Source organism: Diplotaxodon limnothrissa, linkage group LG12, assembly GCF_057381915.1.
Source record: "Diplotaxodon limnothrissa isolate DT_005_m linkage group LG12, D_limnothrissa_male_GT1.1, whole genome shotgun sequence".
Classification (NCBI taxonomy): Eukaryota; Metazoa; Chordata; class Actinopteri; order Cichliformes; family Cichlidae; genus Diplotaxodon; species Diplotaxodon limnothrissa.
The window spans coordinates 30,220,437-30,245,728 of NC_140607.1; the positions used below are offsets into that span (position 1 = coordinate 30,220,437).

Sequence of the window (25,292 nt, forward strand, 5' to 3'; positions counted from 1 at the left end):
TACACATTAAATTTATGACAGGTGACACTCCATTCAATTTGACACCATGTACTCCTCTCTACAAGCGCAGGCTCAAAGGACTGACTTACTTACCAGACAGTGTACCACACAGATGTTCCTCTGGTCCTGTTTGAGCCATAGATGCATGTTCTTACATACGCTGTAGAGACTGCGGAGGTTAGGGGCACGACGCAGCTGCCAATTACACTCTGAAACCTGCGCGCGCACAAATAATGCAAATTACTGAAATAGTGACGTAACAAGGACACATGCTTCAACAATAGCTACTGTTGTGGCAATAATAAGCTTATGCATGACAAAAGCACAGAGAAACACTACTATACCTGTGATCATTGAGAGTAAACAAAGTATAACACAAAGCTATAATTTAGCCTTGGTTTAAGTTATTTCCCACACCAACACAACCTTGTATCACAAAGTGCATACCCTGTTGTGGAATCGAGAAGGCCTGTATGATCGTTTGGAGAGGTTGTACACAGCGTAGTGGCCAGCATGACGTGAATCGAGGAACAGACGGACATCCTCAATGTTGTTCTTTATCGCAGACTCCACCCCTTCTGCTGGGAAAGACATGACTGCACGCGCACACACACGTTCATTACAGGCATGTATGAATCGGGTAACCAGTGATGCTATGCTTGTTCTGTAATATTAAATTACTTGACAATCAAATAATAGTCACTGAATGCTAAAGTGTTCGGGCACTTTACCTACCTGCAATTCTGGAGGTGATGTAAGAAATATCCAGGTCCCCTTTGGCATAGCTGTAACAGAAATGACAAGTGCCGTTATAAAAGCAGTATGTAAACAAAGTTAGAAGCATAAATGATACATTTAAGAAAATAGAGGAAATTAAACTGGTGATTAATGTCTGGGAGACTGGAAAAAAAAATCCAACGGATGCAAGCTGGACAAAAACTTTTCAACTCTGGTTTTGAATCTCAGATGTTGAAATATTATTAACTGAAAATATTAATCTCTGCCAGAGCAGCCATTCAGTACAAAGTTTTAAACAGTTTTGATGAATATTGCCTCAATAATTATGCAAAATCGATTAAGACAGTCCCCAGTTTATCCTTCCGCTGAGTCTTTATTATAGCACAAGCATTTGGCAGATGCTTGTTGTCAGCATTCATTACGGCAACTTTCATTACTACAAATAGTGAGTATTAAGTAATACTGGCAGTAAAAACTTATGTAGTTAGGTTTCATTGGATCTTACTGCACATGCAATCATACTGGAACAATGACAACAGGTAAAAGAACACAGCCTGATTTCTACTGCACAGTTTAGGACAGACAAACAAACCATAGCTCAGTTTCTTTGCTTAGCCCATCTATGATGATTAAATTCATCTGTATTAATCAGTATTAGGATAAATAGATGATGCAAATTAAGACATATAAGTGAAAATGATATTAGGTAAGTAGTGGAACCATAATAAAACTTCCAACATTCAGTCAAACAGTCACTCATACTTGTATACCACAGCCTACATATAAAGTTGCGATTGCAATTATACATTTGCAACCCATGCCAAAGCTACTTTAATTAAAACAATATGGACATTCTGAGTTAAGGTAAACCCTAAAAGGAAAAAGACAGCCAAAAAACAAAAGCAATAGCAAAACATGCAACTGAATGACAACTTAATTAAATGTGATGATTCAGATAGCAGATAAAACGGGTTTGAAAAGAGAAATGTAATAAAAAGGTGAAACAGATGAAAACAGTCAAATGTAAATTAAATAGCCTTTTTGATTTTTGAGCTGAAGTTAAATTAAAAGTAATACTGGATATCATGGGATTCTCCATGTAGATCATAAAAGCACAGCTGAGTCAAGCTACACCAAAACTCCAGTGTCAAAACGACAGCTTCCTGCAGTCATGTGACTTTGCATTTGTTCTCCAGCAAATATGCAGTTGTATTGGATGGTTTTCTTTACCTTCCTTGTAACTGTCATTTCTTCATTACATTTCAGTAAATGGAATATTTCAAGCTGGATGCTTCTTTTGGCCTACTTTTGTATGGATTCATTATCTTCAGTTCCAGACATAGTTACTCAGCAAGTCCATAGTTAAGTGTTGTCACATGGTTTGAAGAATCAGAGACGAAGGCTCAGGCTTAACAAGTCATTTAAGCTCTATATTGTTTGTTTAATTACTGCTTAATGTTAAGTCCATGACATCAGTTTTATACAGATATGTAAAAATTAAATTATTTTTAACATGTGAATTTTTTTATGGATATGTTAGTGGAGTTATAAGATAAAAGTTATCTAAAAGTAAGAAATCAATTGAACTAAATGAGCTATCACACTTGATTTGACAAAAATAACAAGCAAAAATCAAAAGGTTGTTGTTGTTTCCCTCAGACAGAAAAGAAAAATGCATATTTTTTAAACTTTATAGCAAGAAATATGATTGCTATATTAAGGGCCATTTAATTGAAGTTAATGAGTACTTTACCCTTTTAATCGAAGGCCATCACTGCTATGCTACCAATTCTAGTTATCTTTAAACAAAGTTCTCATAAAATGAGTTTACATTTGCAGAAAATAGTTTCCTGGAAAACTCACGGACAGTGAGTCTGCCCTACTGTGTCATTCGCTGATATAATTTTCCAGTTATTTCACCAATATATATGGGAATTTGTCCATTCACATCATGCTCTGCATTCACTCAGTTGAATTACTGAATGTGTGATGTTAGGATCAGAAAGCTAGGATGGTGGGCACTGAGCAACAGAAGATGTGCAACATTTCTTTCCTACTAAATCAAGCACACACTACAGAACACAGAGTAACGCATGGACTGACGCATTCCGCTGACCCATATTTACCTTGGGTTGCTAGGAGATGGACACATAGTGGGACCATGAGGGTTTGAGACAGAGAGGAAGAAAAAACAAACAAAAACAAAACAAAAAAACAAAATCATCAAAAAAAAGTCAATGGCAAAACCAAATGAGACGGCAAATCTTTAAAGATGCGGATAATGGGACTATGAAAGGAACACTTTGCTGTTTAATCTTTCTATACCTTCAGCAATCATTACCATTTTCACTGGCCAGTGCAGCCAAGTGTAGCAGCCCAGAAAATCCAGTGACTTGCTTGTATAGCAATGGTCAATAAAGGGAGGACAGATGAACTGTGTGTCATTTCCTGGGACCTTACACATGAAATCTGAGTGTAGAACCACATTTTTGACCAGCAGACAACAAAATGTTCCTTTTAAAGGTAAATCTGGGATCAGGGTATGAGTGAGAATGAGACATACGCAGACAACTGCTTTCACATTAGGCCTTTGCAACTATGATGAAACATGATAACAGATGATGACATGACTGAGAAACAGTATTGCTTAAAAATGGTTGCCATTTGCTGGATGTCTGAATTAAAAATTTGTTATAGGACCAAAAGTGCATCCTTTCATTACGGGAAATTCAAATTTGTCAGTGCCAAAGTAAATACCGTAGTGGAACTATTTTAAGTTATAATAACTGTGACGGAGTGACCCGTCTCAAGGCAGAGTCCGCTGAGTATGGCACCGCCACCATTAGATCGCCAATCGTGCAGGGTGACGCAAGCCGATGGTATGGGGGTGTGGGGTTTAAATAATGAGTTCACGTGGGTCTGGACCGTCATGAGAATGGCCTCATTACGTGGGCCGTTAATGTGTATATGAAGTCGGGTAGACTTCCGGGAAATAGTTGAGAGCCTGTATCAATGTATATGTTTTGTGAGTGTATAATGAAAAAGAAATTCTGGGGGAGGGAGACGGGGATTAAAGTTAGAATAAAGAATTGGTGGTGACGCCAAGGGGGAGGGGTTACGGGATATAAGAGACGGCGAGCCGGATATGAAGGGGAGTGTGTTGTAACATACAGGCTGTGTAGCGCGGATCTCAGTTTTATGTCTTTGTAACCATCTTTTTATGCACTGGGGAGGCCGTTTCAAATAAAGTATCCACACTAATACCTTACCGACTACGCCTGTGTTTGTCCGGGAGAGGTCTGGAAGGGGACCCCGTGACATATGGTGTCAGAAGTGGGATGGCTAGTCGGAAGAAGAAATCGCGTCTCCCCGCTAAGCGCACAGGGCTGCGGTCCCAGCAGCCTGAGGTTCTGACGGAGCGGACAGTAGAGGAGGAGGCTTGGGAAACGGTGCCGGCGTCGTCGTCGTCAGCGGAGGAGGAGGTGGTTTCCGTCCGGGGTGGCCCCGAGGTGGCCACGGGGTCGACCGCGGCACGGGACCCTAATGGGGAGCTGCTTCAGATGATGAGGGACTTCCTGGCGGGACAGCAAAGGAGAGAGGTGGATTTCCTGGCTGAACTCAGGGGGCTGAGGACCGTTCCCTCTCCTAATGCGCTGTTGCCTGCGGATTCAGCTAGTCAGCAAAGCTCAGGGCAAGTGTTAGCGGGAGCTAGCACTACGGCCGCTACGGCTACACCGAGCACGGTAACAGCGAGTAGCCCCAGGATGGTGCTGCCTACCCCGGCCCGGCAGCGAGAATACCGGCCGTCGTTACTGGAGGAACCGGCTCGCCAGTCCCTGGCAACGACAAGCAGCCTTGACCAGACGGGCGGAGAGTGGAGGCGATCGGAGGGGCCAAAGATTCCACCGTACCAGATGGGGGAAGATATTGAGAACTATTTGTTGCGCTTTGAGCGGGTGGCCAGAACCTGGAGATGGCCGGAGAATGAATGGGCCTGTCGGCTAGTTCCGTTGCTAGCGGGGAAGGCGTTGGAGGCCTATACCGCAATGGATGAAGAAAGAGCCCATTGTTATGAGGATTTTAAAAGCTGCCTTGTTAGTTAAATTTGACATTTCCCCGGAGACGTATCGGCAGCGGTTTCGCTCTAATATTATTCCACCTGGGGAGAGCCCCACCGAGACTTACTACCGGCTGAAAGGACTGTACCGGCGCTGGCTTCGACCAGAGCAGCATACGAAGGACGAGATGGGAGAAGCGATTATTTTGGAGCAGCTAATTCGAGTTCTTCCAGGGGAGGTGAGGACCTGGGTGAGGGAGCATGAGCCCGCGGACGGACTGGCCGCAGCCAAGTTGGTGACGCAGTATTTCAATGCACGGAGAGGAGCGGCCCCGGTCCGCTCAGCTGGGACGCCACAGCGATCGTCCCCGCAATCCGCGGGTCTGCCGAAGCGGGAGAGTAACCCCGAGCCATCCGGGGCCCCCAAGGTATCCACTCTACGAGGAGCGGGTAAGGACTTTCTTTGTTATTACTGCCAGCAGCCAGGCCATAAAGCCTCGGTGTGCCCCATCCGGAAGGCCAAAGTCACTGGGGCCTGCTATGCACCTCGGCTGGAGGCGGAACCAACAAAGGTCCAGCCAGCTGAGGGGCAACGCTATAAAACTGTAATGGTAAATGGGCAGCGGGTTACTGCTGCTGGACACTGGTAGTTTTATGTCATTAATTAAGCAAAGCTTGGTACCAGTGAACTGTGTGGACTATAGTCGACAAGAAGAAGTGTTATGTGTGCATGGTGACAAACATCCCTACCCAAAGGTGGAAATAACAGTGACTATTAATGACCAGCCATATTTATTGTCTGTTGGGGTGGTACAGAATTTGCCAGTAGAGGTTATTCTGGGGATGGATGTGCCTGTGCTGATGGATTTGTTGCAAGAAAAAGAAGAGCGGGACACAGAGACAAAAGGGAGGGAAACGGGGAATGTTCAAATGAAGGTGTTAGGCCCAGTGGTCACTAGGGCCCAGGCGAAGGCGGGATGCCAACCCCTGCCAGACTTGGACAGTAGTCTGTGCGAGGGTGGCACGAAAGGGCCGAGAAAATCTCGTTGCCAACGCCGCTTTGAGAAGCAGCTATGGTCCCAGGGACCGGGCAATAAGAACATGAAATGGGATGTACCTGAAAATATTTCTGTGTTGCAAAGGGAGGATGAGACGTTGGAAGTGTTGTTTGCTAATGTGCCTGAAGGGGGAACAGGGAAATGGGGAGGAAAAGAGAAGTTTGTGGTTGAGAAAAATGTGTTATATGCAGTTGATGGGGACCACCAGCGGCTTGTGATCCCTGCTAGTTGTAGACCTCTCATTCTGCATTTAGCTCATACCCTCCCCTGGGCAGGCCATTTGGGTCGCCAAAAAACCTATTTACGGGTTAGTACGCGTTTCTTTTGGCCGTCAATGTATACGGATGTACAGAAGTACAGAAGTACTGTCGTGCATGTGTCAGAAAACTTGCCCAGCGCGCAAATCGGATCGGGCTCTGCTACAACCCTTGCCGGTCATCTCTATCCCCTTCCGTAGGGTAGCTATGGACATTGTGGGTCCGTTAGTAAAAAGTGGTCGGGGTTATCAGTACATATTGGTGGTGTGTGATTACGCGACCCGTTTCCCAGAGGCGTTTCCGTTGCGAGCAATCACAGCCCCTAATGTTCTGCGCGCACTGATACAGTTGTTTTCTCGGGTGGGGATACCTGATGAGATTTTGACCGACCAAGGGACTAACTTTACGTCGAAGTTAATGCAGCTCTTCCACACTCAGTTAGGCGTTTCGGCCATCAAGACGTCACCGTACCATCCACAGACAGATGGGTTGGTGGAGAGGTTTAATCAGACTCTCAAACGGATGTTACAGAAGTTTGTGTCAGACACGGGAAAAGATTGGGACCAGTGGTTACCCTTTCTTTTGTTCGCGTATAGAGAGGTTCCACAGGCGTCCACGGGGTTCTCCCCCTTTGAGTTACTCTATGGGTGGGAGGTACAGGGGCCGCTTGATCTCGTTCGAAAGGGGTGGGAGTCTTCGACCGTGGCTCCAAATGAGAAAGGGGTGGTGCAGTTTGTGCTGGAGATGAGAGAGCGGTTGGAGCGGTACCAGGCCGAGGCCGAAGCCAATCTGCGGGATGCTCAACGAAGCCAGAAGATCTGGTATGACCAACAGGCCCGGCAACGTGAGTTTCAGCCCGGACAAAAGGTGCTGTTACTTCTCCCTTCTTCCAACAGTAAACTGCTGGCGAAATGGCAAGGGCCCTATATCGTGCTTCGCCGAATGGGACCAGTGACGTATGAGATCCATCATCCGGGAAAAAAGAAACCGAAACAAACCTACCATGTGAACCTCCTGAAGGAATGGGTGGAGCAGCCCCGTCCGGCTCCGAGGGAGGCACTGATGGCCAGGGTGGTGCAAGGAGGAGGACAGAGTGAACCTGAGCAGGCTACGGATCCAAGGTCTCCTGTATTGACTCATCTGACCTCACAGCAGGCTGCGGAGCTACTGAAAATTCTGCAGGAGACGCCTTCGCTGTGTTCCGTTAACCCAGGTCGGACTACCTTGGTTGAACCCGTGATCCGGCTAAAAGAGGGACAGCCCATCCGGCAACGGCCCTATCGGGTTCCGCAACACTTGGTGGAGAAGCTGCGACAGGAGGTGGAGAAGATGCTGGAGCTTGGAGTGATCGAGCCGTCCTGCTCCGAATGGTGCAGCCCGGTGGTCATTATCTTCAAAAAGGATGGCTCTTTACGCATCTGCATCGACTTTCGAAAGCTAAATGCCATCTCCGAGTTTGATGCGTACCCCATGCCGCGAATTGAGGATTTACTGGAGAAGATTGGGGCTGCCCAGTATATCACCACTTTGGACTTGTGCAAAGGCTACTGGCAGGTGCCACTGGAGGAGACGTCGAGGCCGTACACTGCTTTCAGGACCCCTGCCGGGCTCTTCCAGTTTACCGTGATGCCCTTTGGCCTACATGGGGCACCGGCTACCTTCCAAAGGCTGATGGACAAGTTGTTACAGGGCTGTGATGGTTATAGCGCCGCCTACCTGGATGATGTCGTCATCTTCAGCCACACGTGGGAGGAGCATATGCAGCAGCTGTCGGAGGTCTTGGGAAGAATTCATAAGGCCGGGCTGACTCTGAACCCCTCGAAGTGTGAATGGGCGCGGCAGGAGACTCGCTACTTGGGCTACCAGGTGGGACGAGGAGAGGTGCGACCGCAGCTGGATAAGGTGGAAGCTATCCAGAATTGTCCTCGGCCTCGCACCAAGGAGGTGGTGCGGGCTTTCCTGGGACTGGTTGTTTGGTACCGAAGGTTTGTGCCCCAGTTTGCAACAATGGCGGCGCCGCTGACGACATTACTGGGGAAGAACCAACGAAATCCGGTCATATGGACCGCAGCATGTGAACAGGCGTTCCAGGGACTGAAAACTTGCCTGTGTTCGACCCCCGTGCTCTGGAGTCCGGACTTTAAGAAGCAGTTTTTGGTCCAGGTGGATGCCTCCAAGAGCGGCCTGGGAGCCGTGTTGGTTCAAGGGGACCCGGGCGAGGAGCACCCGATCCTATATCTGAGCCGCAAGCTGCTGCCGCGGGAGACCAATTACTCGACGGTGGAGAAGGAGGCTCTGGCGATTAAGTGGGCGCTGGAGAAACTCCGGTATTACTTACTGGGAAGAGAGTTTGTGTTGGAGACTGATCATCGGGCGCTTACCTGGATCCAGTCCATGAAGGATCATAATAGCCGACTTACACGCTGGTACCTCTCACTGCAACCTTTCAGGTTCGCCATCCGGCACAGACCAGGTACACTCAATGTGGTGGCGGATTACCTCTCTAGGTTGCCGCACATCGCCAACCTCCGGGGGGAAGGGGATGATGTGACGGAGTGACCCGTCTCAAGGCAGAGTCCGCTGAGTATGGCACCGCCACCATTAGATCGCCAATCGTGCAGGGTGACGCAAGCCGATGGTATGGGGGTGTGGGGTTTAAATAATGAGTTCACGTGGGTCTGGACCGTCATGAGAATGGCCTCATTACGTGGGCCGTTAATGTGTATATGAAGTCGGGTAGACTTCCGGGAAATAGTTGAGAGCCTGTATCAATGTATATGTTTTGTGAGTGTATAATGAAAAAGAAATTCTGGGGGAGGGAGACGGGGATTAAAGTTAGAATAAAGAATTGGTGGTGACGCCAAGGGGGAGGGGTTACGGGATATAAGAGACGGCGAGCCGGATATGAAGGGGAGTGTGTTGTAACATACAGGCTGTGTAGCGCGGATCTCAGTTTTATGTCTTTGTAACCATCTTTTTATGCACTGGGGAGGCCGTTTCAAATAAAGTATCCACACTAATACCTTACCGACTACGCCTGTGTTTGTCCGGGAGAGGTCTGGAAGGGGACCCCGTGACATAACCAATGTCAAATGTGAAAAGTTTAACTGAAATGTATGTTAACTCCCAAAATAAAAAATACATACATAATGATGAAGATTAACTGAAAGACATATGACAAAAGTGCAAAATAAATAAATGTAGCAATAATACTCCCGATAACGAGAGGCTTCTTACCTAGCTACTGACTGGATGACCTTGGAGGAAGTATCCTTTATGTTTGTCAAAAAGCGTTCTGTTCCTCCCTTTAAGATATCAAACAGGCCACTGCCAGACTGATCGGGGTCATATACACCTATAAGAAATGGTGAGGAAAAGAAGAATATGGTAAATATAATGACTTTAGAGCGATGCCTGAGATTAAGCACTTACAATCGGTTTGGCTGGTGAAAGCACACCCAGCACCTATTAGCTGCAAGAGGAATGACACTTGTGACAAATGATCATGCACATATAAATACTTAATTACATTCTGGGCTTCATCAAAAGGGCTCAAAAGGAAGCGTTTTACCAATTAATATTTCAGATAAAATCAGTTTATTTTAGCTGCAATGCAGCTGCCTGATGCCGAGGTGCAACAACAGGCAGTTGGAGCCACTCCTCACAGGAAAGAGCAAACATATTCTGCCTTTCGACAGATGGTTGACAGGCAGTGCAGAAATCCTCTTAGTGAGTGGACAGGAGACAGCTTGCAGGTCTGTGTGTGTGTCTGTGTGCGTACAAGTCTGTGTGGATATTTATGTGAAAAATAAGCCTATTATGCTCACTGAGATAAACAGACAGACACAAATATAATTTTCCCAACGAGCACTTAGAGCTTATGCTATAAATAATCTAAATCTTCTTCCAAAAAAAACAACACGTAAATTAGTTATTTTTATATCCTTCATGATTTACTTCATTTAAATGAGACGTTATTGTATGGTGGGACAGTCACACTGTTGCATACTAATGCATGGTCTCTATATGTAATGTTTATTTTTTTCCTAAGGTGCATTTGAATCAAATTATCTTTTGCAACAGATTCACATACAAAAAAACAAAAAAACAACTTGAAATCTGAGCACACCACTATCAGCCGTGATATAAACATTGCTAATTATACTACACAAGAGGCTCTTAGCAGGTTAAGGCTAATGATACATCAAAATTAGTGTGTTACAGATTGAAAAAAATATTGTTGAGAAACATTTATAGTGACTGTCTGACTCATTATGCCAGGAACCTGAACAGATATTGTAACAAGTAAGAGGATTTGTTCTACCATTAAAAATAGCTGGTTTCCTGACAGTACATCATACTGGGCCCTCGTTCAGACAAAGAGGAACCCTTTACTGATCTCACAGGACTTTGTATATGCAAGACCTGGCATGTGTATGAAATGTGTCAACAGCTGGATGGTGACTAACATACCAGCTTACCGTGTTTATTGCGTGACTTTCAGGGATACGGTTGAGAAATTAAATGTCATGTTCAATCACAGCTCAATGATAAACTTTATAGGAAAGATGTGGATTTAGCAGTTTCTAATGGTACCTGCCCACAGGGGCATTTTTCAACAAAAGGAGTCACGCATTTTCTCACCAATAGACATTTGACTGGTGTTCTACCAAACAGCGACTGACAGGTGCTCTCTCTTTCTCTCAGCCTTCTACAATCAGGCCTGAGACCTGAGTACATTTGTGCTAGGGCTGTTTGTGCAGGGATTTTAAACAGAAACCAATAAACTGGCTTGCCTGTGAACGTCTATCCGAAAAACAAACCAGCCAGAGTTGTTTTTTAAACTAATTTTTAAAAAAAGGACTTATAGAAACCCCGCAGGTGCTCAATCTGTGTTTGTTTTAAAATCAGCAACAGGTAGTTTAGAGGATTGCCTAGATGTTGACGTATGTAGGTCATTACTGATTTGCATTATGTGGTACAGAACTCAACTTTAAGTAAATGAGCAGTAGGCAGTTTCTCGAAACATAATGCAACTCTACTAAAATGCACTGCACAGCTGGTTATACAGATCATGAATATGAAATGTGCAAATAAAGATGTTGTGACATTTCCATTTAGGAAAGAATGAAATATCAATAATATAAAAATATCGATAATAGTGTTTTCAAGAACTTCAGTATTAGTCTCCTATACTTTAGTGTTAACACCTGAAACAAATAAACAAAATAAAAACACAAACTAACAAACACTGACCCAAAACCCTGTCATACAACAACAACAACAAGAAAATAAATGTAAAAAACAATTTACCTGCATTGTTATGGCTGTTGTGGATCTGCATTGATGGCTGTGCTCCATTGTTGCCAAAACCTCCGTTCTGCTCCAGCAGCTGCAGACATTCATATCCATCATACACTGGACGCCAACAGTAATACGTACTTAACATTGCAACGAGCAGGTCAACAATATTTTAAAAAGTTATGATGAAAGAAAGATGTTCTGTGACCTGGACTGTCTGTGTTTAAAAAAAAAAAATACCCACAATGGCTAAACCACCCCGGGAAAGAAAAACATCATCGAAAATATCCAAAAAAAGAAAAAAAAAAAAAATCCAAAAATATACAATTTTTAAATATATAAAATAAAAATGGAACTTGATAGAAAATGAACAGTCAGAGCGCCTTAAACAAAGGAGGAGGAAAAAAAATGTGTTAAGCACACGTCAGGTCCCTGAATGAAAAAACAAACAAACAATAAAATACAAATCTGTAACTCCAAAAAGTCGATAAATTACAACAAATTAAAAACAGGCTGTGCCAGATGATCGCTGTCGATCTGGGGTTTGTGTTCAACAGCCAAATAGCCTCTGTGTAACTGTCTTGTTTATTTCCCTCTCAGTGTCTCACTTCCCTCACAAGTTTTCTCCTTTCCCTCCTCTCAGCCTCTCCATATGTCTGTGCTGAACTGCAGCAGGGAGAGGAGGAAGAGGAGGAGTAGAAGTCCGAGGATTATAATCTCCTTACATCCAGCAGGGAAACCCCTTCTTAACCCTAATCAGATCAGCAACCGCCAAATCTGCCTTCACTCTGCACACACTTACCAGCCTTATCAGGATTCAGTTTAGAGAGAAATTTGTAGAAATGTAAAAAAAAGTCTATCTGCCTTGATTTGCTAATTTCCTAATGATTAAACGGTACTTTAATATAAATTTAGTTCAGGATACTGACACTGACCAACTCAGCACAAAACAAGGAAAATGCAATGAAATCAGTGTAAACCTGGCAAATGTTGAAACTGAAAGCAGCTTTATGTCAATCACAACAATGACCGAGGATTTAGTGATAAGTACCTGGATTTTTAAGGATTTGCGGTAAGAATCATAATGAGTTGGGGCTGATAGGTTGAATATGGTCAGCCATCATGCAGCGTAAAACGATTTCTATTCCAAAACCCTGATTAAATCTTAAATCTGATTGTGCTCAATTAGCTACTGTGGTGCAGGTGACAAAAAGCAACACCGACCATGCCAATGAAAACACAGTGTTACCACTGAACTGTTGGTATCACTTCATGTTTGCTTTAAATTTCAGTTCTCTCAGTCTTCACCTCTGTGTGTCTCTCTCCCTCTTTTTTGGCCCATTAAGACCTTACCAGCTGGCAAGAGAGGCCGCTGGGAAAGAGAATACAGACTCCTTTGTGCTTGTGTGTTTGTGCGTCTGTGTGTGGTGTATGTGAGGCTTAGCAAATGTAACCGCATCAGCAATTTGAGAGTGTTCAAGTTGTGTGTGTACATGTGCACATTTACACAAACACACACAGAGGAAGAAGCCGTGTGGTTGGCCTGTCAATAGCCTCTTCACAGGCTGGCACACACTGAGGATGAGACTCAGTGCCCTTAACCAATCATGTTGTTTACTCTAAAATACTTGTGAAAGCTGTCAACAATTCAAAACCGATACCTGGAGCAGAAACGTTTTAACTGCTACCAACTCGTCTGATGAACTCAAGATGAAGATTCAAGAGCTACTTTACACGTATTAAAGGATTAGACATGCAAGCCTTACCATAACTACTGTAAATGTGCAGTGTTTTTTTCCGTATTATCACATCTTACATCAATGACGAGGGTACTTTTAGAACACGCATTTACCTCAGTAATGGGGGACTTGGGGTTGACGTTGCGTGCTGCTGCTATCTCCTGGAGCTGGTTGACCAACTCTGTAATAGACAGACGCTCCTCTGGGTTCACCTTCAACATGGAACCTGAAGAGGAGGAGAATGGGTAGAATGTGGGTTGAAGTTAGTATGATTATAAAAAAGATACAAATAAAAATTTATGATAGCATAACTGATGTTTGTGGACAACACAATTGTAAAAATATTAATAAAAATGGCAGAAAGCTGATTAAAATTAATTAATAACAGATTGGTCATCAATCACATACACAGAAATTAAGGTGAACAAAGAAAAAGAATCCGACTTTTACTTTAAACTGTATACTGTTTAACCAAACTAACATTGTTAAAAGTTTTTAAATCACTAATGCATTTTTGTACTGCATTGAATTGCATGACATTTCTACATGAATGCTATTGTGCTAAACATCTGGCAGTCTGGTAAAGGTATAATGTGGCTTAAGGCATCAGATTTATCTTGTAGGCATTTAGCTGGTATCGATTAATAAATGGACTGGTGCCTGACGGGCAGTACATACGTATGAGGTCGTGATACACAGTGTATTTCATGTCGTTCTGAGGCATGGAGTACTTTCCGTTGACAATTTGTAGCTTGGCTCCATCCTCAAATGGATGCTGCTTAAAACACAACAGGTAGAGGATGCATCCCAGAGCCTGCATGTGAGACGACACATGATCAGTACAATAATCAAACTCCTTTGTTTACAGCAAAAACACAAAAACATGCATCAAAAGACAATCAAAACAAAGGCAGAAGAAGAGAAAGTCAGTTGTGTCTAAATTATAAATGGAGGTACACTAATGTGTAAATGACTGACCCAGATGTCTTGCTTCTCATTGATGGGAAAGTTGGAGTAGAGATCGATCATCTCTGGCGTTCGGTACGCAGGAGTGGTGTTCCTTGTTATCTACAGAAAAACATTTTTTAAAATGAATTGACATGAAAGCAAATATCAAGCTTAAGTCATATGTTTGTAAATCTTTGTAAAATTCTTTCTCCCGATTAGACAGAACTGAAAAAGCCATGTGCGCTGTACAAGAAGTGCACAAGATGAGTACATTACTCACATCTCCATAATTTCGTTGTAGATGTACAACGACAATAAAGGGCTATTCTATTCTATTCTATTATGTGCAACATGTGCCTGGTAAACAAGAAGTCTATTAGATTTACAAGCCAAGACCTCTGGTGTTCTGCATTCGAAATTCATCTGTGGCAAAGCTCCAGTGTGTAAGTGGGCAGCTGTGTGGTTATGGTACAAATATAATTTACATGATTGTTTAGGGCTTCCTGGACCTCTGGCTATTAATCCAATTAAAGGTTTCTGGTTTATGCTCAACACCATATCAATACTGCCACTGACCCACTCTGTCTTTGTACGTGTATTTTTGTCTTCTCAATTAATCATCCTACTTTTTACAAAGCAACTAAAGGAAACAAAATGAAATCAAAGTGGCTGCGGTTTTCCTTTTATGTTTTCTTTAAAAAATTAAAACCATATAAAATGTCTACCTGTGAAGCAGATTTCAACCTTTAATCTCTAATCACATATTCAAGGGTATCAACACAATCTTGTGATCAGTGATGAAATTACTATTTACCGTTTTCATTCGCTGCTTATCTCTTGCTTTTAGTTCACTCTGAGGATCTTTAATAGCATTTTTCTTTGTCTGTCATGTTTTTTTTTAATTTTAAACTTTATGGATACTTTTGATTCCTTTCCTTATTTACAGTACTGTGCAAATATTTTGAGCTTCCCTCATTTCTTTGCATTGCTAAGAAAATGGGAAATGCACGTTTGAATAGCAATTTATTGAAACGTGCATTTCCCATTATGACCACCTTTATTTATGCTATCAAGTTTTCTTGCAATTTCATTAGGAAATCTTCAAGATTGGAATCTCCTTCATGAAACCTGAAAAACCAAAGTTCTTTAGATGTTTGCTGCCTTTTGTTCTGTTCTCTGTCAAAAAGATCCCACACTGCCTCAATAATGTTAAGGTTCGGGCTCTGGGGAGGCCAAGCTATGACTGATAGTGTTCCAGTTATAGTGCATGTTTTTTTCAGATGGTATTACATGGTGAATCTAAATCTGACCATACTTTTATTCCTTCATAATTCCATCAATTTATAAAAGACCCCTACAGTCTGCACTGTTTTACACACGACTGTAGACACTCATTGCTGTACCTTTCTTCTGGCCTTTTCATTCCATAACTGATTTTCAATCTAGCTCTTGTTTAATTTGCCATTTTCTCCTGGTTTTCTTAAGAATGGCTTCTTGACAGACACCCTTCCACTGAGACCGAACAGTAGAGAGATCAACTGAGGAGACAGATGCATCTCTCAGGTTCTGTGCAAGGGCTTGTCTTATTTCTCAAGGACACAACTTTGAGATACTGTTCATCTCCTGAAGATAGCTTTTTGGTTTTTTCTTACTTTTTTTTGTCAACTAAAGAAATGAGAACAAATGATGTGCTATTGAGACAGGCTGCTGGTAACAAATTGCCTAAGTTGATTCTTTGCTAAGTTGTCAGTTATGTTATATTTAAGTAATTTTTTTAAGCATGAATGACTTGTAGATCAGTGTTAAGTGGCTTAAAAATATATTTCCGATTGAAAGGAGCCAATGCCCAAAGACAGACCTTCAGAAAGCCTGGAAAACTATTGTAGAGAACTATTGCTAAAGATCACTTAAAAAAATTAAAAGAAAGTCTGGCACCATGGAAACAAAATTTCAGGAAATGAGAGGTGACTCCTCCTCCTGTTGTTTTAAATCTGCTTTATAATAAGTGACTTAAATCAAATAACTTTAGAATTCATATATTAATCCATCTATATGTTCAAAATCTTAGATAAGACTTCAATATTAATGAAACTCAGAAAATATCATCTCATATAATACCCAATACAGCTTAACAGCGCATGTACTGTATAAGCAGTATTGGGGAGTAACGGAATACATGTATCGCCGTTACGTATTTAAAACACAAAATATGAGTAACTGTATTCCGTTACAGTTACAGTTTAAAAAGGTGGTATTTAGAATACAGTTACTTTGTTGAAATAAATGGATTACACTGCGGTGGTGGGTCAGGATTGTTTGGGTTTGTTTGACAGCTACGTTCTGTTGTTCCAGGCGGCAGCGTTACGGTTGCCATGGTTACAGGACGAGGCTCTCTCTCTGCGACTATGTGCCTCCTGGGTGAGAGAGCGCCTTTTTGTTGTTGTTGTTGTTGTGCTAAGCTAATAGGCAGAATGCTACAGGCATAGCTCTAAAGAACGTAGCCTCATGGGCAGTGTAGTCCGTGCTACAGGGAGAATGGACCGCCATACACATTATGTGTCTGTGAGCAAGAGGAGGGAAAAAAAAAAAGGATAGTGGAAAAGTACGAGCTGTCACCGAGCAAAAACGGGAGCTGGAAGCATGTAAATATAATAATAACCACTGCACCTATTAAGACTCGACTGTACACTGTGTTTGTGTTTTCCTCCGAAAACAATAAGTTCCGCTGGAGCAGTCTTTCAACGCCTCTCTCTGTCTCTCGCAAGCAAAGTTGACCCACACAACAAAGTAAAGCTATTTTTCGGCTACAAGCCCGACATGGAACCTGCCGTATTAGTCAGAGGTCCCTTTACTGCGGTTCGGAGCCGCGGACCTTCGGTAATAGTAATAAATCACACAGCAATAGTACATTCACGTAGTTGTAAAAAGCATGATAATATATTAAGTAATCCAAAGTATTTAGAATACGTTACTGTCATTGGGTAACGTAACGGAATACGTTACAGAATACATTTTGGGGCATGTATTCTGTAATCTGTAGTGGAATACATTTTAAAAGTAACCTTCCCGACACTGTGTATAAGCAGGTCACTGTTAAGATCACCAAGAACTGTCTGCATGCTTAGGTACCTCATCCTCCACCATTGACCTCTTCTGTGCGGACCAGCTGTAGTCTGGATAATGTGACACTGTGGTGGCGCTGCCAAAGTCACACAGCTTGATGGTGCCCTGGTTACTAATCAAGAGGTTCTCAATCTGCAACACATCAACCAAGCAGTGAGTTAGCATTTCATTTAATTGCCATAAGTAAGACTTCTGAGACAGAACAAGGGCAGCAGCACATGATATGATGAAAACGTGGTCATAAGTAAAAGCACCAACTAAATAACTGCACTGTATATTGTGCATTTTTCTTTATTCTCCTCTCTGACACATCAGTCATCCTTTAAATACCAGAGGCAGACAAACCTTAAGGTCTCTGTGTATCACGGGAGGCTTCTGTTTGTGCATATGCTGAACAGCGCGGCACGCCTGATAGAAGATTTTTAGCACAGTGTCACATGATAGAGGAGCCTTCTGCTCTACCCTCTTAATAAAGTCCACCAGCTGACCTGAGGTGAAAGAGGTACAAAAACACAAAAGAATGTGAAACTGTAGATAAAAGTCTTGTATTTAGTAATAAAATTACAAAATTAAAGAAAAAGTGCTTTGCACACATCCTACAAGTGATTTATTTCTGTTAACATACTTATTGTGGTAAGCAGTAAGGTATTTGCTCAGAAAGCTGAAAAACTGCTGAATGAAAAAAACCTTGTCTGCTGTAACTACACAAAAAGGAAGCAGAGCAGGAAACGAAGGCTACAGACAGGAAACTTTCATCATGAATGCCTTTCAGTGGGAGTTACTCAGAAACAGTTCCAGCACCCCTGAATTACTGCATGTGCATTTCATGAATGAGTAAGAACTGATTCAGCACTAAAGAAACAAAACTGGGAAAAGTGCCTTTCTGTGTGTAGCAGTGTGTGTTTTTACCTTTACACAGCTCAGTGAGGATCAGAAACTCAGCCTGCCCGGTGTCTGACTCCTCTTTACTGATGGAGGCTGCAGAGCAGAACTGAACCGTATTTGGATGACCGGACAGCTTTTTCTATAGAGCCAGCAGGTGAAGGAACATACAGAATAAACACTGCTGCTGTGACAAGCCTCGCCTTAAATTTGCCTTTTCATAAATCACAATCATAACCAGTTTCTAGTGGCAGAAGCTGCTGGTTTTCACCTGTCGCATGTCAGCCTACTTTGTTTAAGCTATCCGCAGTTTTAGATTACAGCAGGTGTCCAAAAAGCAAACTACTCAAAAGCTGAAAAAAATTAACCAGATGCATTTTAAGAGAGATGTGATGACGAAGGAAATCCTGAATAGAGAGATATGGCAGATGATCTATGGGTGTTTAGTGTCAGCTATATATTAACATTAGGTGTGAAGTAAAAAAAAAACAAAAAAACAACTTTTTACAGAAACACTTTTGTGCTTTACTCATTAATAATTAAAGGATACCATGAAGCAGACTTCTTGTATGATTTCTTTGTTCTTCTCTTCTTCATTAGACAGCAGTCTCTGGAAAAAAATGCATACAGACCATTGCTTTGTTCTGTGATCAACATAATACATGCCTAACAGGACTGAACTAGCATACTGCAATAGACGGCCTATAAAGTATTAGCTTCAAACAAAATAAATATTAATAATAGTAAAATTACAATTACTTTAAAGATAATTTATGTGGTTATCTGATAAATACACTCAAAGGACAATTTAATTGTTCAGCATTTGAGGTTTTTATACTTAAATGAGAAGCTAATAAATATATATATATATATATATATATATATATATATATATATATATATATATATATATATATATATATATATATATATATATATATATATATGAATGATACAGCATGAACAGAATTGAGTAAGTAGGAAACGGTGCAAACATAATTGTTTGGAGCTTCATCATTCTGTACAAAATGACTTGCAATAATTGCATATTGCATATGAACAACAAACTACCTGGTAAGCGGCCGTCCACATTGCTAAGCCTACATTTTTTTAAGTTACTGTCTCATTAGTACAGCTGTATAGATAAAAAGGGAAAATCTTTCTGTTAAGGGACGCGTCCAATGGCATGTTTTGATTCAGCAGTGTAATGCAGACAATAATGCATTACACAAGCTGACAAGTGCATGTACTAATAACCTGCAGTACTTTGTCTGTTTTGCATATTAAAAGCAGGTGCTGAAGAATGTAAAAATCAATGTAAGGAGAGCTAATGTGCCTGATTTGATGCATTGGGTAATACAGTGCACACAATGACACGCACATTAACAAATACATGCTCAGTGATGAGCAACACAGCCAAAACGTAACAGTGGAACATTTTTAACAATGAGGGTATGGGTCAGTACACCTCATCTTACCTTGAGGGCGTAGTCTTTACCACTGCTCATGTCCTGGGCTTCATATACAAAAGCAAATCCACCTTAAAAAGAAAAAAAAAAGAAAAAAAAAGAAGAAGATGAGGATTTAATTTACAGTTTTTTATGATTTAGTGTTGGGTTGACGATTCTCAAATGTTCAGGATACTGAAAGAGTTTTATGATACTCCCCAGGATATATTCTAACACTGTCTAGTTGATGTCCTGGATTATTATCAAACGTCTATGTTTAAATTATTCTGAAATTAAAATGACAAAATCACTTAATAATTAATTAATAAACCACGTGGGAAGACATGTTTAATATTTAAATTCATTATTAGTTTTTGTATTAATGCTGTGTTCAAGTGCTTGTTTTCCTTTTTAACTTGGGAATGGAACCATTACAACATGCACCACTTGATTTCATGCAATACTGACTGACTGTAAGCCCTACTGGGTATCCTGTTCATTGAAGATGCAGCTAAAACCTTGACTGCTTATAATGTCGTCAAATCCATTTTTCTATAATAATCGCTCTCCATATATACACAGTAGAGGGCTGTTTTATAAATTACAATTAATAAAACATTAACAGCTATGAGTTTTCTGTGTTACAAAAAGTGGCACAGGTTACATTCAGAGTTTTGGTCTAAAGTTTTTACTTATTCTTTTATTTACAGCAAGTTTTAACTGTAATATAGATTTTCTCCTATGGGAATATGTGTCATTTCTGCAGCTTGTTAAGCTGCAACTTAGTAAGATCACAAATGAAGCCCAGCTGTAAAGTTAAAGCAATGCAAACTGGACACCTGCATTCTCACTGGAACATGTATTCATTTGGTGATGCAGGAAATGTTTAAACCTTGTTATCCTTGATTCTAATCTGTTGCTAACTCTCTTTTACACTGCTAGAATTGCAGCAATTATAAAACAGAGAACACACCGAGAATACGTATTCAATCAAGAAAATGTATTTTAATCTGATGTGCTGACAAATTGATTTTGTCAAATAACCTAATTTAATGTTTAAAAGTATCGAATTTAAACTATCAGAGCTCTAAAGAGCACCTTTCATGTTAGAAACAATCGGCAAAGTCACCAGATTAATGATTTTCAGTAGCAATACTTTGTCTTATTTTCAAGAGTGTTGCAATTTAAAGTTTCCCCATGTGTGGGACTTAATAAAGGTTTATCTTATTTTATCTTATCCTATCAATTTACTGTTCGCCTATTGCTGTTCTTTTTAGATTATCATTTTATCTGATAGGATCTCTGCCTGTGTGGAGGAGTTGTGACCTATGAAAACACTCCTTTTTATGTGAGCACACACAGAGCCTGAAATGGAAAGCATGCTTAAAAGAGAAAGTTGATAACCACTGTTGTGAGACCCGTTATCTCCAGCTATGGCTTAAGGTTTTGTTGAGCCAGCTAATGCTAAGAAAGCCTGACGGTGTTGAACTTCCTTCGTAGTATACCGCTCTGTAGACACTACTGTCATAGGGAACAACACCATTCTCATCATAATATATTTTACAAAAAACTTCTGTGCTGCTTAAAGCCAGTCACTTAAACTGACATAACATTATCAATCTGGGATTAATAAAAGCTAACTGTCTAAACAGCAGATGCACTTGTGGAACAATGTTTTTTTTTTTTTGGGGGGGGGGGGGGATTTTTGCATTATTTTGATTTTCTTTTCCCCGAGTCACTGTGACTAGTAAAGGAGAAACTTCAGTCTGGGTGTGTGTGTCTCAAATACTTCTACTTACCAAGCCTCAGCCAAACAAGGAAATGCCAAGATTACCACAGACATGAGTAAATCAACTACCAGCCTTCTAATCTTTAACAGGTTGCTTTGCATAGGTCCATGCGCGTATGGTGGTCACTTCCCCAGTTCTCATAAAACCTCTTTTTCTGGGACTCTCACCAGGGACCTCGTGCCTGCCTACATTTATTTATTTATTTGCCTGTGCTTCAACTCTCAACTCACACAAAATACCGCAACAAAGCGTGTTGTTCCTTACAGGTTATGTTGTGTTATGCAACTCATTTTGATAACCTCCCTGCGGAGATTAAATGTCTTACACAATTTTGTAAAACAGAAGGTAATTTTCTCTGCTCCAATTTCCAAACGAGTCTAAGAAAAAAATACAGAAAGGTATTTAAAAATACCTTAAATCCTTCTTTATCAAACACTAATTTATTCAATCTCACTCTGAAACAATATGTGTGCCTGGGTTATACAATTGTAGGACTATAACTGGTGTAGTAGACAAAAACAAAAAAACAGAACCATCTGGTTACAGCAATCCATTGTTTTTGTCTCAGCAAAAGGTCCTAACAAAGACACCTTTGAAATTGCATGACGGGAGTTTGAAACAGGCAGCGCTTTAGTGTAAAATGATCTCCACTCCATTTGCTTTCATTTGGAAGGTCTTGTGCGTTTCCTTTAACCTGTTTGAATCGAACTATTGTGGACCAGGAAGTGAAATCACAATACTAATTATACTAATAAAGAGAGAAAGTTGATAGTATATCTGAAGAACAGTAGTACAGTGGTTAGCAATGATGCCTCACAGCCAGAGGACTCCTGGTTGTGTGAATTTTGCATGTTCTCTATTAAAAAACAAGACAAACTACGACTTAACTAAAGTCTTTTATCACACTAGCTTTGCATATTCAGTCAACTTTAAATCGATGTGACAAAACACGTAGAAATCAGCCGTAGACAATAGTAAATGCCATCTTATTTGCCAACATAGTCATGTTTGCTGGTGCACACCATACAGGAGGCAAGACAAAAAAAGAAAAAGATAATTAAAGGAAAAGTGGAGCATGTTTATTTGAAGCCCACCCTTAACCCTCAGAGTGAACTGCTTTCCACAGTTTCTAAATTTATAGCAGCTTTCAGGGGGCATCATACAAAATAAAATAATATACCATGACCACTCTACTAGAGTAGGTCAAAGAGTAGGTTTTTAAAACAGATATATAGAGATGTGTTCCAAGACACTTTTAAGAATATAAAAGTGTATTCAATATAAATAAAAAGATGCCCTATGTAGATTTAAGGGTTTTTGGATGTCTGGGAAATTGCTATGGAAGAAATGATATGCTGGCTTTCCAACTGGAGGTTATAGTTATACAGTTGGGAGATTGAAGCTATAATCAGCCAAAATTTTAAGCACTTTTCTGCAAGTCACCAGGTGGAGATCACATCAGTAATCATGGATCTAAATATATTATTTGATTGTTTGTGTGAAATGTTGGAGTAGATCATGTTGTGTAACCTGACAGGGTATGCCATGTTCTCTTCTCACCTGCTCTCAAGAAGCAGAATATACCACTTCCAGACACAGCAAAAACAAATAATCAGTGATACCTCTAAAAATCAGGAACACCAGATCAGCGTTTTCCTTTTTGCCTCGGAAGACAATTTCTATTTAGTTTGTGAAATAAAAAACCAAACTAATCGACTAATCAGATCACACTAAACTGTTGACAATTACCAAATTAAGTGCTTTGTAATGCTAAACTATCAGTCCAAATTGGTACATAATTGGTCTACTCTGATATATTTATTACACGCTCAAAAAGCAGTAATCCAGGCAGCAAGACCCTTCCTTGCTGTCACAAACCTACCAGTAGGTTTCTCCTTATGGCATCTGTGATATTCACTTGTTTCTACTGCAGCCCTAACCACAAACGTGGGACGATATTTTTATACTTAACAAAAAAAAATTCAATAAGCAGGCACCAGTGCTGGCACAGGAATGCCGCTCTTGTTGACGTCAGAAGAAACAATCCAGCAGAATTTTCAAGTGCTCTGTTTCGACTGAAACTTGTAAAGAGTTTCCAGCCTGCCCTGTTACAGATAATCAATTGGTTTGGTAATCAACAACACCGTCATCACTCATATCTTCGGGCCCGGCAGGCCTGACTCACACTTTTATCAAGTCTTTCTCATGAAGCAAAAAGTGCCGTGTTTCCAAGAAAGACAGACGGTAAAGGTGGACACGTAAAGCGCAGCTCTGCCTGCACACACACAGCATTCAGTGAGGTGTAAAGCGGTAACACAAAGCAGACACGTCAAGTTTAACTTTGAAATGTCTATTCCGTCTCCTTGAAGTACCTAATTCTGGAAATTGATTTAGCGCTTGTTAGATACAGTCCAAACCAAATTATCACCTGGCGTTTGCTCGGTGGCTCACTGTCCTGCACTTGCTAACTATATTATCACTTACTCCACTAGAGGTATTTCACAAATGCTAACATGTTAGCAAATTCAGCTAACTAGCATTAACTAGCCGCTGAAGACGTGACCAAAATTTATTGTTGTGATGCGCACGTATCTCACCTTCCGCGATCACCCTCCTGATTCTCAGCTTCATGTCACCGAGTTCAACGACTTGTCCGACGAAATCATTTTGGTCCCGACTGGCCGCTCCGGAGGAGCCGGGCCCGGCTAAGAAATCTAGTGCCGACTGGAATAGAGACATGTTTTCGGGCCGCCTCCGGGAGAGGGAGTGAGCTGTCTAAATCTTCACCGGGTCCGCAGAAAGACTCTACAGCAGTTCACTACGTTACAAAGATGTATAAGCAGGTGATATTATTCTTTCAATGGAAGCAAACATCCTCTTCCTGCTGCTACATAAACGGGGACACCATCATCACCGCACCGACTTCCGTGAAGGGTGATGACGTCGTGACACGATTCAGTCATATGACGTAGAAGGAAAATAAAGGTAGGTTTGACTTTTAAGGGTCGTAAGAAACCTTTAAGAACTGGTAAAATTAACATTTGTTTAATTTTTAATGGAAAAAATATTTATATTATCTTGTTTTGAGATCCCCATATAAATCAGTTTTAAAAAAAAACTGTCCCTAAACGTTCTGCATGAATGGAATTACAATTTTGAGTAGGCTAAATGAAGCGGCCATATAAAAAGACGTAGCTTTCTCCAAAATGAGGGGGGGAACTGTAAAAGTTAAACAAAAAATTATTACAAACAAAACTATTAGTAATCTTATTTACGCTCGTTGTAAGCAAACCATTTAGAATGTTTCTTCTTGTATGCACAACAGGCCTTTGTTAAGTTCATTTATTTTCGGGGGAAAATGTATAAATAAATGAATATGAAGGAATATATAAATATTATTCACACAAACAATAATAGGATTATCACTGGATACAACTTCATGATATTAGTCTGCCATCTACTGGAGCAATGTCTTTTAAGATAATAAAGTATTTTGTATTCGTTCACAGTTTATGGGAAATCAACCTTACGTGAAACAGGCTTATTAAAAGGCTTTTTTTATTTTTTATTTTTTACTGCCCATTGGTTTCTGTATGTAATTTGGACAATTGTTGTTTTGTCATCGTGTTATTTCTGGCCAATAGGTGGCACTTCTTTGCATTTATATTCCATTTTAGAATAAGCTGGGAGAATTTGATGCTTCCAGTTAGAGGGGCACTTTCTTGAACGTGCAATTTGCATTGTGCAGATATTTCTTTACCTTTGTAATAGCTAAAGAATGAAAATTTGGACATTTCTCTCTTTCATATGACTCTCACTGATATGATGCACTCCTATAGCTCTTATCTCTGACTACAAGTCTCAAACATTTGTTCTAATCCTTATAAAATGATTTCAAATTGAACTTTAAATCAATGTAACAAACCTCAAACTGCCCTTTGGCAGCATACT

General features: G+C 40.9%; 1 protein-coding gene across 2 annotated transcripts in view; it reads right to left on the minus strand.

Moving 5' to 3' along the window:
• gak (cyclin G associated kinase) overlaps positions 1-24,260 on the minus strand; it is a 31,355-nt gene extending 7,095 nt beyond the window's left edge. For both annotated transcript variants that reach the window (XM_085367470.1, XM_085367469.1), the window contains exons 1-14: positions 23,939-24,260; positions 19,582-19,643; positions 18,654-18,713; positions 18,131-18,245; positions 17,567-17,709; positions 17,228-17,353; positions 14,129-14,218; positions 13,829-13,964; positions 13,264-13,376; positions 11,424-11,502; positions 9,348-9,465; positions 736-785; positions 448-596; positions 94-216 (exon numbers count right to left, since the gene is read on the minus strand). In XM_085367470.1, coding sequence (XP_085223596.1) covers positions 94-216; positions 448-596; positions 736-785; positions 9,348-9,465; positions 11,424-11,502; positions 13,264-13,376; positions 13,829-13,964; positions 14,129-14,218; positions 17,228-17,353; positions 17,567-17,709; positions 18,131-18,245; positions 18,654-18,713; positions 19,582-19,643; positions 23,939-24,080 — 1,506 coding nt within the window. In that variant the 5' untranslated portion in view covers positions 24,081-24,260. The remainder of the gene's footprint in view (positions 1-93; positions 217-447; positions 597-735; positions 786-9,347; positions 9,466-11,423; positions 11,503-13,263; positions 13,377-13,828; positions 13,965-14,128; positions 14,219-17,227; positions 17,354-17,566; positions 17,710-18,130; positions 18,246-18,653; positions 18,714-19,581; positions 19,644-23,938) is intronic.
• Between the last annotated feature and the right edge of the window lie 1,032 nt (positions 24,261-25,292).